The 13,328-nt window shown below is 42.7% G+C and overlaps 1 protein-coding gene across 1 annotated transcript in view; it reads right to left on the bottom strand.

Annotated features, from left to right (window-relative positions):
* Positions 1–737: 737 nt before the first annotated feature.
* Positions 738–13,328, bottom strand: part of LOC129332771 (cGMP-dependent protein kinase 1-like) — a 692,061-nt gene continuing 679,470 nt past the window's right edge. The window contains exons 6-7 of the mRNA XM_054984010.1: positions 3,440–3,517; positions 738–836 (exon numbers count right to left, since the gene is read on the bottom strand). Of these exons, the coding sequence (XP_054839985.1) occupies positions 738–836; positions 3,440–3,517 (177 nt within the window). The remainder of the gene's footprint in view (positions 837–3,439; positions 3,518–13,328) is intronic.

Below are 13,328 nucleotides of genomic sequence, written 5' to 3'. Positions count from 1 at the left end.
GAAGGGGGGCATGATTAAGCCCCTCCTGCTGCCATGTCACATTTGGGAACAGATTTGGCCTCCCACACACGCCATTTTTAAAGTGAGTGCTAGGTTACCTATTAAACTTGAGCTGGCTTGGGGGTTTCCCCAACCCCACCTATTTTTAAAGTCTCATCGAATCAGACTCTCAGAAGTGCTATTTGTTCATTTGTTGTTTTTTCTAAATGAGTACACATAGGATTGCAATCAACAGACTTAATTCTTAAGATATCATAAAACAGCAGTTTTAAAATACTGTGCCTTTTTCATTTATCTCAAATTCAAGTAAAGCATGCAAAGTAAGTAATATAATAATCTATTTGCAGACTACCACACTGCACAACTTCCAACGCTGAAAAAGGTCTGTTTTCACTTTGCACCTGTTTCCCTGACCCTACTGTTTAAGTACTGTGAGTATATTAAGTATTTTATGAATTAAGCATATTCCTAAACAGATCTCCCCTCACCATCTCTAAGTCCACTGAAGTCAATGCTTAGGATTTCCCTGTTGGTCTCTTAACAAAATTCAGTATTACCGTAAAGACACAAAAGTGATTAGACAGTCTTACAAACAGTATGAAAGAAATCTTAGCACAGCTTCTATTAAAGTGTTGCTTTTGATGCTGCTGATTTTTCACCAGCTCAGGATGTATAAACTATTCTTTAAACATTACTCCAAACAAATCTTTATTGTGCATCTAGATAACGTTTAATACTTACCCCTGGAGGGCTTTTTCTCCAAACCAATCTCCTTTTCCTAATGTACGGAGAAAGATTGGATCTTCCCCTGGAGAATCTTCACGAGTAACATTTACCTGATCAGAGATATTGAGAAGAATGATAAAAATAGACTATCAGTTTTGACAAGCTATAACGTAGAGGTTAAGTCAGGTACCAGCTGGAAAAGTCCCCTGTTCAAATGTCAACTCAATAATGAATAATTTCAGTGGCCTTTGGCAAGCTCCTCATCTGCAGCTCCTATTTGTAACATGGGAGCACCAGCCTTAAGCTGCCTTAAAAGGTTGGTGCAACTAATATTGAGATAGGTTCAAGAGCAGTATTGGGGGAAAATACTGAATAAATGCTTTATTGTAGTCACCACATCACTGAAACATTTAAGAATTGTCTACCTGAACAATAGGGCTGCCAGCTTCCCTCTGTCAGCTCAAAACCTCCACTTAGTTTTTCTGCCACCACTCAGCTGGATAGCAGAAGGGAATTGTCCAGCAAGGTGGGGAGGAGAGGTCACGAATCAGTGTCCCTTGTACAATGACATCTTCAAACCAGGTGGCACTCTGGTATTCACCCAAAACCCTATGGTTAAAATTAAATCATGGTTTTGTGTGATGTCTGAGCTGAGTCATAATTTTAGCCTCATTCTAGACTTTATATTTAATGGTGTGAACTCTGAGTTTTCAGTTGATTTTGTATGAGCAGATATCTCACATATCTTCACATAGACTTGACTTCTGAGACTATAGTATAAAGCTTATTTATAAGAAAGGAAGGCTTCTGCTTTATTATCTTCTAACAGATTTCTATTACTTATTCTTACAGCTAAAGTGACTATCCAATGCTAGTGCTGTGATGTTTAGTTAGCATTACTGAAGTCTTCGCTAATTCCACTTTGCCTCCACACTAAGCAAATATTTAAAGCCAAGGTCTTAGTCAACAAATGACTGCTAGAAGAACTGCACACGGAGAATGTAGCTCAGAGTAAGGACACTGCGGTTAAATGAAACATTTAAAATATAATAACATTAAAACAGAGCAAAATAAAATCATTAAAATTAAAGCAACAGAAAAACAAGTACAAATCACACCATGTGATCCAACAAAAATGGCACTATAAAAACGAAATTTTAAGCAGGCAAATGGGTGGGTGCAGGGGATTATTCTGTGAAAGAAGTTCACAAAGTGGTCAAGTGGTCACCACCTGTGAACAAGCACAGAACAGATCAAAAAGCAGCAAAAAGGAGATCTGGAATAAGACTTCAACTGACCAAAGAAAACCAGTGGAGATGAATCCTAAAGCATCTAAGGAGCATCCATGAACTGGGCAAGAAACAAACCATTTAGCCGAGCCAGAACTGGAGTAATGTCTTCTCTGCAACTTATCCATTACAGCCCACAGAATTCTGTACCAGCTGTAGCCTGCCAATTCAGCCTACCCAGCCAGCAGTATAGCTCTTTAAGGCCAGGGGCCACCTTTTGCCTCCTCACAGGAGGAAGAGCTGACAGACAACTTCCCAGCCAATCTGGGGATTAAGGACGGGGCAGAGCCAAGAGCCTTATGAGGCAGCTCTGCCCCTGCTCCCCTGCAGTTGCCTTGAGCTCGGCCTGAGCAGAGCACACTTCAAGCCGAGCTGCTCTGAGGCTGTTTTTATTGAAAGCCCTCAGGTCTAGGCAGCAGTAGTTGCCTTGGAAAAGCTGTGTTATTCCCCTGCTTGCTACCTTTAAACTCCAGGATGAGAGCCAGGGCCTAGCGCCAGGCTCAGTGGTTTGGCAGGGACTTTTTCTTATTTACATTTGGGGCTTGTTGTCTATCAGTCCGGAGGGCTGAAGCAGGGTGAGGCCCAGCCCCTATAGGCCTCTGGCCTACCTAGGGTCCTCTGCCCCTCCCCCCTCGCCCCCTCTGTTGTCACTTTGTTGGGAGGCAGCATTAGCAAGGACTTTGCTGTAGTCTGCAGGGGTGAATTGCAACCATCTGAGGGGAGGATTTCCCTCAGGCTGGGAGGGCTGGGAGGATGCATGCCGCCACGCGCCACCATGGCCGCCTGCTGCATCTGGCCCACAGCTGCTGCACCTGGCCAGGAGCACATGCTGGCGGCAGCAACATGGGGCAGCCTTCCATTCAGTTGCTCTGCAGGCCAGGCGTAGCTGGCGGCCAGGGCAGCCAGCTGTGCCTGGCCCGCAAAGCAACTGAACAGGAGGGCTGGAAGGCCCCCCATGCATGCACCCAGCCCTGCATGATGACATCACAAGCAGTGACGTCATCACTTAGTCTGGCGCACATGAGTGCAGCAGCAGCCCTTAAGCTGCCTCGGGTGCCAGCAATGCTGGAGCCAGCCCTGGCCACTGTGCTGTGTTGGATCAAAGCCACTGTACTTCAATTTTTGCACAGATCTGGGATCATTCACAGGGGTCACATTTGGAAAATGTCATATGAAATTTAGTTCTAACAGTTATTCATCTCTGCGATCCCTGTAGGAAAAGTCCCAAGGACCACAGTATGCAAGCAGCTCTCTTTCAAGTTGGAGAGGCCAGTCTCCATCATCAACATTACCAATACAATACAATTAAGTATTGCAACTTGGTTGGCCCTGCATGAGAAGAAGCAATAGATTATGCTGTGTTCCCATAAAATGCAACCATTGCACATGACATTTGCTTAGAAGACAGTGTCGCAAGAACTTACCTTGCCTTTGCTGATTATGAAGAAAGTGTCCCCTCGAGCACCTTGCCTGATAATGTACTCTCCATTTTCATAGTGTGTCTGCAGCAAATAAAACAAGAACAGAAGGAATCAGAGACCAACACTCGGCTTGCAGTTCCCCAGTTTCAAGATAATTTGTAGGACGGCAACAGGGCTAAATGTGATTTATCCAAGCCGGCAACACATCAGTATCAAGAAGTAAAATAAGTAATAATTTTCATCTTGCTAATTGCTGGTTTTCATCAGACTATATTACACAACATTATTACAATATTATTACTGTACAAAACTATTTTTCATTCATTCATTTTGGGAATTATTCTTTTGTTCACTGTGGGGCAAGTGACTAACATTGCCAGGGTTGCCAGTTCCCCTGGCAACCAGAAGAGGGGACCACAGGGTGTGGCAAACAGATTTACTGGCTGTGCTTACTTTTGATGTAAGGACGTTACCAGCAGCACACTAACACTACTCTGGTATTTGGGTAAAAACTCTATAGTGTTGGCCCAAATACTAGGACTTTATCCAGCAATGTGCTGACATCATTTCTGGGCACAAGGGAAGTGACATCAGTGTTTCGCTGGTTAAGTTCCTGGTTCTCTCCCACCCCAACTGGGCCAGGTGACTGGTGGCAGGAAGAGGCAGCTGGGGTGGGGGATCCCTTTCCCCCACCAGGGGGATGGCAGCCCTGAACAGTGTAATCAGATGCAGAGTGACAGTTAGGGCTGCCAGTCCTTCTGCTATGGTGAATTACCACATGGTTATCACAGAGTTTCCAGCAGAAGAAGCTAAATGAGGTTTTTATCTCCACAGACTACACACATGGAGCCACATTGGCTATAGAGACCATCTTTCAAAACAGCCATTTTCTCCAAGGGAACTGATCTCTGTCACTTGGAAATTCTATAATTCTGGGAAATCTCCAGCCATCACCTGGAGGCTGATGATCCTATTTAGCATCATTTTAAACAGAGTTACACCTTTCTAAACCCACTTACTTCAATAGAAGGGTGCAACTTTGCTTAGAATGACATACGGTTTATCTACCTAGTTGTCTATGATGTATAACCATTTTTAGATCTCATATGTAGCTATTTACCTATATGTCTGCCTATATCTCAAGACAAAAAGATCACTGAATTTTCAACAATAAAATGTATCAAGTAGCTATATCAAGTAGATATATCAAATTAAAAGCCATTATATGAGAAGTGAATTCGGGTGTGGGGTGGGGATATTTCTGCATAGTTTAATTTAACTGCTTTTATAAATTAAGTAAAAGTAATAGTTCTGGATGATAGCTTAAGGCAAGATATTAGTATTATTTATAATATAATTATATAATTATTAATGTCAAGTAACCTCCTTGTCTCTGGGAAGAAAGGCAATTCTAGGGTAATATTAGCTTCTAAATGCTCCTGAGTCCCTCCATTTAGACACTTGTAAATAGCATCCATTGTTAGAGTCATATCCCTTCTCTTTGCTGAAAGGGCAGTTTATGACTATGGAATATCACAGACCCCTTTTTCCTCATGTGCCTTAAGCACAGTGCACTGCCTAGCCAGGCAAACAGATGCCAACCCAGGCAGGAGTTGGAAAATTGCCAGAAGGTGTGACAGGCTGACTAACTACCCCTCCGTGCCCAAGAGAAGCAGTCTTCCAGGAGCTCCTGCTTTATCTCATCAACACCCTTCCCAATTAGGGCTATTCGGGGACCTGATAAGCCCTTCCCATCTGGCAATTGTGGGACATCAAGCACCCTTCTCACCTATAGTTCCTCTCAGAAATGGATAATCAAGCCTTTTCCACTTTATTGTTTCACCTCTGGGCAAGCCTCCAAGCTATTGTTTCGGGAGCAGAAGACATAATTCTGCCCAAGGATATGTTTTGCTCTGTAATTAGGCTGCCGCCAGCCATGTGCTCCGTGTGTGTTCCTTGGATCCATATGCATATCCTCAGATGCATGTCTGAGCCTTCTTCTTGCCACGAAGCACTGACCACTCACCCTGCTGCCTCTATAGACATCCTCTCTCTCCTAGACTGGTAAATATCACCCTGTCATGAACCTCTCTCTCTTCATTCCTGATTTTCTAGTTAGCCCTAATTGTGTTTATGCTGTGTGTGAATTTCTGTGCATTTGCATTTACCATTCCTTTAATAAAAAGCATTCACTAAGGGAACAATCCTGGTATACATCGGTGGAGATATCACAGTTACCCCCTCCTGCTGCATCTCCTTGAATGCTAATTCCCCCAACTCACAAGGAGACCCCGCCCCTTTTAGGGTAACACTATGTTGCAACTACTTTAAGCTGCTACTGCACAGAGGCCTCACCATGGAATAAATAGTTTGTGTATAGCTGCTTGTGACACAAAGTTCAATTTTCACTAAGGCAACAGAAATGCCAACTCTGCTTTACAGTGACATGGTGGACTTAGTAGTGGCAAGTTCCTAATGAGAACGGTTGAACACACAGCAACTAGGCTTTTGAGTGGCCACAATATGACAGCTTGTTTGTGTGGATTTGGATCTAGGGTAGACCCACAGAATAGTTTGACAATGAACCACCTATTGAATTAAAGAGAAAACAAAGACTGTAGAAACACAGAGCTGGAAGGGACCCAAAGGGTCATTTAGCCCTCTGCACAATGCAGGAAACTCATAGCTACCTCCCCTCCCACTCCCTCAGTGGCCCCTACTCTATGCCCAGAAGACGACAAAAAAACTCCAGGATACCCAGCCAATCTGGCCTGGAGGAAAATTTCCTCCTGACCCCAAAGTGGAGATTGGCATGTTAGAACGCACCTCAAGAGCCTAGCACCAGCTCAACCCTTCATGCCCTCCCTCTCCCATTCTGCTTGCATTCATATTGAGTCAAAGAATCATCATTGCTGTCAGATAGCCATCAAGCCTCTTCTAAAATACCTCCAAGGAAGGAGAGCCCACCACCACCTGAGGAATTATGTTCCAATGAGGAACTGCTCTGTCAGGAAGTTCTTCCTAATGTTTAGCCGAAAACTCTTTTGCTTTAATTTTAACCTGTTGTTTCTGGTTCTACCCTGTTCCTGTAATAATTGCTAATAAAGATTGAGCAATTATATTTCTTCTTTTAAATTCTATAACTAACAACTAAATCAGCACCACTACATTATGTTTGGTCAGCTTCCTTGGTGGATCTGCTGATAATGTACTGATGGCCATGTGTGCTGGTGATCTGCCCAAGGTGTACACTAAAAAAAAAAAAATCTAGGAAATCTGGATGGATACAGGTTTCGGGGGGGGGGGGAATTCAGGTTACCTTAAATCTAGGTAAGATTCTCTAATCTGATTCAGCAAGATTAGAGAATGCTGAATTTATTGAGCCATTATTTTCTATGAGGAAACCTATCAGGGGACAATTGGAGGACTGGGGGGGGGGTGTCATTTTTCAAGCAAACTCCATTGTCTTCTAAAGACACCCCAAATTTCAGGAAGATTGGACCAAAGATCCAATTCTCTGGACCTCTGAACAAGGAGACTCCAGCCACTCTCCATTGTTTCCTAGGTGGGCTCCTGTCTTGGCCTCACTATTTCACACAAATTGATCAATCTGGGAAAATCCCTAAAGACTGGGGGGTTGCTGTCATAATCTCTCTTTACAAAAAAGGTAACAAAGATGACCCTAATAACTACAGGCCAATCAGCTTGCTCAGTATAATAAGCAAACTCTATGCAAGACATCTTTTATGGAAATTTAGAGATTGGCTGGAAGACTAATCCTATTTAGCAGAAGAACAGGCTGGATTTAGGGAGGGTTGTTCCACTTTAGACCAATGTATGTTGCTAGACCATCTGATTGCAAAATACTCTTCCAACTCAAGTGTGTCACTCTGCTGCCTTTCTGGACCTGAAATCAGCCTTTGATTCAGTTTCCAGAGCTATATTATGAGATAAACTAAGGTCCACAAGCATTGACAAATGTCTATTGTTTATAATTCAGGCTCTGTATAATCATACATCTATAAGGGTTAAGTGCACCCCCCCCAAGGTCATCTTATGGACTCCATCAGAACCGACGGGGGTCAAACAGGGATGTCTTCTTGTGCCCCTCCTTTTTAATTTTTATATCAATGATCTGGTTACACACATAAATAGACCTGAATTCCATCCTCCAAGGCTAGGTGACAAACATATAGGGGTGCTTCTTTATGCTGATGATGCTGTTTTGCTCTCAATTGGTCTCAGGAGAGCTATGGGCTCTTTTGCCCAATATTGCTAACAAAACAATTTAGAGGTCAACTATTCTAAAACAAAAGTTATGGCCTTTGCAAAAAATAAGACCCCCAAAACTTATCACTGGTCTTTAAACTCCACTACTAACAAGTTTCATACTTCAAGTACTTGGGCGTCTTTTTCCAGGCTAATAGCCAAAGAACGGTTAATATAAATATAATAATATAATATAATATAATATAATATAATATAATATAATATAATATAATATAATATAATATAATATAATATAATATAATATAATATAATATAATATAATATAATATAATATAATATAATACCTTGGAGGCCGAAAGAAGCTCAGGGGCAATTCAAAAATTCTATTGGCATAAAGGAGGTAAATGTCTGACTGCTGCCCTTAGATTATTCAAGGCTAAATCCCTCTCTCAGCTTACCTATGGAGCCCCAATAAATGTCACCTCAAATCTAAAGAAGTGGACATAGTTCAACCTAAATTTCTGAGAACAATCTTACAAGTGTGCCATGGTGTTCCAAATGCACTTATCAGAATTGAAACTGGCATGATTACAGTAGAGGCAAGGTTGTGGATTGCAGTAATCCTGTATTGGCTAAAATTAGTATTTTTTCCCAAAAGGCTGACGAGTCTAATGTTATTGGATTCCTTTGCCCCCCCCCCCATGGCTTAGGGCACTGGACAAGAAGTTACTTCTACACGGTCTTTCTAAACAATACCTGTGCTCTATGGGCTACGAAAAAGCTTAGGATATAGTAAAACAGAGGTTATCAGATATTGCAAGGCAATATGACATAATTGGAACAGAGAAATGGCGAGATCTCTTGGAGCCCCCTAATAGGGTAACGCCTATGCCTTACCTCCTCTATCAAATCAGGAATATAGGCGAATTTTTACACTAATGCAACTGGATGCTTTTCCCTCGGCTGTCCTCGAAGGGAAGTTTTAAAAAAAACCCTATGAGGAAAGGATTTGTCCCTGCTGCGAGGAAGGGATAGAATCATTAGAACATATTATATTTGATTGCAAGGTGTACAGTAATCTTCGTAAATCCCTCCCTTTCTCCTCAACTTTGCCCTTTACACGCAGCCAAAGGATATGTATTTTGAGGGGTCTCTTTTCAGATAGACACCCTAAGATCACGCTTCAGGTAGCCAGATTTGGCTGGATTGCTTCAAGGATTAGGAAATCCTTAGTGGCTAAGTGAATGGTTTTATTGTACCACCGAGAATTTTAATCTTACACTATTGTACTAAGAATGATTTTACTCATGTATTGTGAATGATTTTATTGATGTTTTATCTTCCTCTGTGGTACTTTTAATGGTGTCTTTGTCAATTGCTGGTCATTGACCGTGAAAATAAACTACTACTACCATTGTTTCCTGTGGGGAAAAAGTCAAAGCTGACTCCCACTGCAGAAACACACTGGGAAAGGCTGGGCTTCCATGGCCAAGACACTCTCTCAAATGCAACTCCAACACACAGAAAGCCCAACAGAACCAAACTGAAGTCTCCCCCCACCCCACCCCCCCACACACACTGGCTGATTCTGCACACATTGGATAATGCACTTTCACAATGCACTTTAGCAATCATTTGGAAGTGGATTTTTTGTTTCACACATGAAGAATTCAGTTCCAAATGATCTCTAAAGAGGATTGGAAGTGCATTATCCAACGTGTACGGAATCAGCCACTATCCAAGTGTCCCCTGAGCAAGATGCCCACAGGCACTCTCCATTGTTTCCTATGGCAGAAAAGAAGTCAAAGCTGGCTCTCAGGCCAAAATGCACTGGGGCAAGGCTGCCATGGCCAAGGTAAACTCCCAAATACAAGATCGACCCAGAGAAAGCTCAACAGAACAAAACTGAAGCAAGGGAATGGAATTCCCCCAGAACCAAAGTGAAGCAAAGACTTACATCAAACCAGAGAATCATGTCAAAACAGCAAATTCCAGCTAAATCAAACTGAAGCAAGGGTCACTTAGCCCAATTGAACTAGTGTCACTCACAGCAGCCAGGTAGGCAAAAGAGCTCCTGCACAGATTGGCCACTCACCCCCCCCCCTCCCTGTCTCACTCCCCCTCCCGTCTCCCCTTCTTGGAAAAAAATGCAGAAAAAGCCTACAAAGGTGCCAGCCTGAGGCTGAAGCAGTTTTCCCAGATAAATCATAATTAACTCAGATTTATCCAGGGCTCTGGATCTGGATTTCCAGATCAGATCCAGTATTCTGATTTGATTTGGTAAAGCTGGATGTAGCTGCATTGGGAAAAATTGGCTCTTTTCCTGAATCCTGGATCTGGATTGCACACTCCTAGGCTGAAGATTAACTAATGTGTCAAAGAATAAGGATATGAACCCAGAGTGTGTCTGTCTGTTTTAATGATGAAACAAGGCTATCAGTAGCATTTACTGGCCATTTCCACATGGCTTTCCCAGACTATGTTGAGATGGAATCTTCCAGCACAGCTTGTTTAGTAGTGCCATTAACCAGAAATTTGGGGGGCAGGGGGAATCATATACAGACTACATTGGAATGGCCTCATTTTGGATTGGGCTGTCCAGACTGATGAGTGATTAAAACTCCACATTTATCCAGGTACTGGTCCTTGGTTTCATTTGCAAAGCTAACATGCATTGGCTCTTTCTTATAAACAGATGAACACAGTTACAAGCAGGTTGTAGATGCAGTCACTGTAATGTGCGAACAGGGCTAAAGTTCTTGTGTTGGTTGGATGACAACACAGGGATTAAGAGTCAGATATTGAACTGGAGTTTGGTGTATCTCAGAGTCACACATGCCCCCGTTGCCTCATAACTGGGGCACATGGGCAGAAGAAACTAAATGAGGTTCTTATCTCCACAGAGTACCCGCATGGAGCCACTATTGGCTCCATTTGCAAAATAACATTACTTACGTGGCTGCATGTAAGTTTTGCAATTGAGCCAATAGGGGCTCTACTGAGTGGCTTAAGGAGTAGAAAAATGAATGCAGAGGAAGACTGCAACCTCTTCTACCCTTGCACTTCAGTTGCAAGGAGAAAAGGGCATATGTGAATCTTGGAGGCACAAAGCTCCCACTGAATGTCTGATTCAAAGTCATAATAATGTCACCCAACAAACATGAAGTCTTTGTAAAGTGTCAATGGCCTTCAGTGTTCCTGGATTCCTGGATATTACTGAAAACTTAATGCTTCATCATAGCAGTGAGTTTAAGGGAAACAGGAGTTCAGAACAACACACTACTTTGCTATTATATTTTTCTGTGTGTGGCTTTAGGGAGGTTGCAAAGATACCTTGTCTATTCCTTTTAGTGACACTGTAGAATTGATATCCCGGTCCACTGATTCTCACACACTGGAGCAGAGTGCATGTACAAAGATCTCTACATATTCATGAGTGTAACTAATTACTAATACTGGGCTTGGGCCTCAGAAAGTAGCTTTAATTAAGTAAGAGGTCTAAGTTAAAAAAACCTGTGAAACACTGGACATGCAGAAATCAAAGAGATTGGAAGGGAAAATGGTGGACGGGGAGGCCAAAACAGCCCTGGAAAAGGGATCCTTTCCCATTCTGCCTCCCCAACAGAGGGGAAAAGGGAAAGAGGAAGATCACCTGTCCACAGCCCTGTACCCCCTGAGAGAGGGAAGAAGGAATAAAAGAATCATAGGGGTGAAAGGGCTATCTAGGGTCATCTAGTCCAACCCCTTGCACAATGCAGGAAATTCACAACCCACCACACCTCCAGTGACCCCTGCTCCATGCCTAGAAGATGGCAAAACACTGTCAGGATCCCTAGCCAAACTAGCCTGGAAAGTGGCGATCGGCCTTACCCTGGACACAAAAGAAGGACCACGAGAACTAAGCCTTGATGTAACCTTTCCCGCCCACCCTCTCATGATCTGCCTAGGTTCATAGAATAAGCATTGCTGTCAGACGGTCACTAGCCTCTGCTTAAAAACCTCCAAAGAAGGAGAGCCCACCACCTCCTTAGGAAGCCTGTTCCACTGATGGACCACTCTTACTGTCAGGAAGTTCTTCCTAATGTTTAGCTGAAAACTCTTTTGATTTAATTTCAAGCGATTGGTTCTAGTCTGACCTGGGGCAGCAGAAAACAACTCCGCACCATCCTCTATATGACAGCCCTTCAAGTACTTGAAGTTGGTTATCGTATCACCTCTCAGTCATCTCCTTGCCAGGCTAAACAGTCTGAGCTTGTTCAACCTTTCCTCATAGGACTTGGTCTCCAGACCCCCTCACCATCTTTGCTGCCCTCCTTTGCTGCCCTCCTTTGCTGCATTCCAGCTTTTATATATCTTTCTTAAATTGTCTCACCAAGGTTTCCACCTGGCTTGTGCCTACCTACTTTGTACAGGGCAGGGGCTTCCAGTTCATGATGGCCCCTACCTGCCTTGCAATGGCTCATGTCCAGCTCACAGCCGTTCTTGCCAACCTGAATATAAGGGGCAGGGACTGTTGGCTTCCACAAGAAAGGAGCTACCAGCAACTGTGGTAGAAATAGAGCAAAACGATTTATTTATTTTAATTGTATGAGTGCAAGATTGATAAAGTTGTCATGTATGTTCCTATTTGAAACCTAGAATATGCCTGCAGGACTCTTGAAATTAGAGCAGACAAAAGGCTTAAAAACAAAAGGGTTGAAACATCTTTTTTCTCCATTTTTAAAAACATCCAGCCAGATGCACAGTTCTGGATAACTAGGAAGTGACTTGGAACTGGTGACAAGCAAGAGTTAAAGGCACCCATGGAGGACTGAAGGATACCACAAGGTGATGGTAAAGTCAGGGAATGTGGGAAAAGAGATGGTAGATAGGACACAGTAGACTGAAGGAGAAGAGGAGGCAGAGGGAAGTAAGTAAAGATCCGCAATAAATACATTACTGGGATCTGCTGCTCTGAAAATGTGGTTTTATAAATACAGTTATTTATTTTATATTATTCAGTGCTTGGTTTTGGTAGAATGTGCATAGGCTTTACAGTCATGCCGCATTTCTTCTGGTTGATATTGCAATTATTGTTATTGTTGTTTATTTATAATCTGCCTTTCTCACTGTTATCATACAAGAGTATGGTAGCTGTAAATTTGAAAACTGGCATGAGAGCCAGTTTGGTGTAGTGGTTAAGAAGAGCGATGGGACTCTAATCTGGAGAGCAGGGTTTGATTCCCCTCTCCTCCACTTGAAGACAGCTGGGTAACCTTGAGTAAGTCACAGCTCTCTGGAGTTCTCTCAGCCCCACCCACCTCACAGGGTGAGTGTTGTGGGGATAATAACAACATAGTTTGTAAACCGCTCTGAGTAGGTGTTAAATTGTCCTGAAGGGTAGTATATAAATGGAATGTTATTATTCTGAAGTCAAACACATAGATGAAACCTTTCTAAATTAAAGAGCAAGTAATTAAAATGACATCTTTAGCAACATCAAACTACTCAACAGGAGTGTATCTACATCAGAGGAAAGTACCCAATAGCCTAGTCTACAGTCCCTGACCTTTACCAAGGTGTCTTTTTGAGCTACTTCTTATGAAACAGCTCTAAGAATAAAACCCTCCTGAATAATTCAGTCTTGTATACTTTGTGGAAAGCCAAGAGAGTGGAAGCTTTC

Source organism: Eublepharis macularius, chromosome 6, assembly GCF_028583425.1.
Source record: "Eublepharis macularius isolate TG4126 chromosome 6, MPM_Emac_v1.0, whole genome shotgun sequence".
Taxonomy (NCBI): domain Eukaryota; kingdom Metazoa; phylum Chordata; class Lepidosauria; order Squamata; family Eublepharidae; genus Eublepharis; species Eublepharis macularius.
Note: the sequence above shows the minus strand (reverse complement) of the source record. Positions and strands in the feature narration are given on the sequence as shown.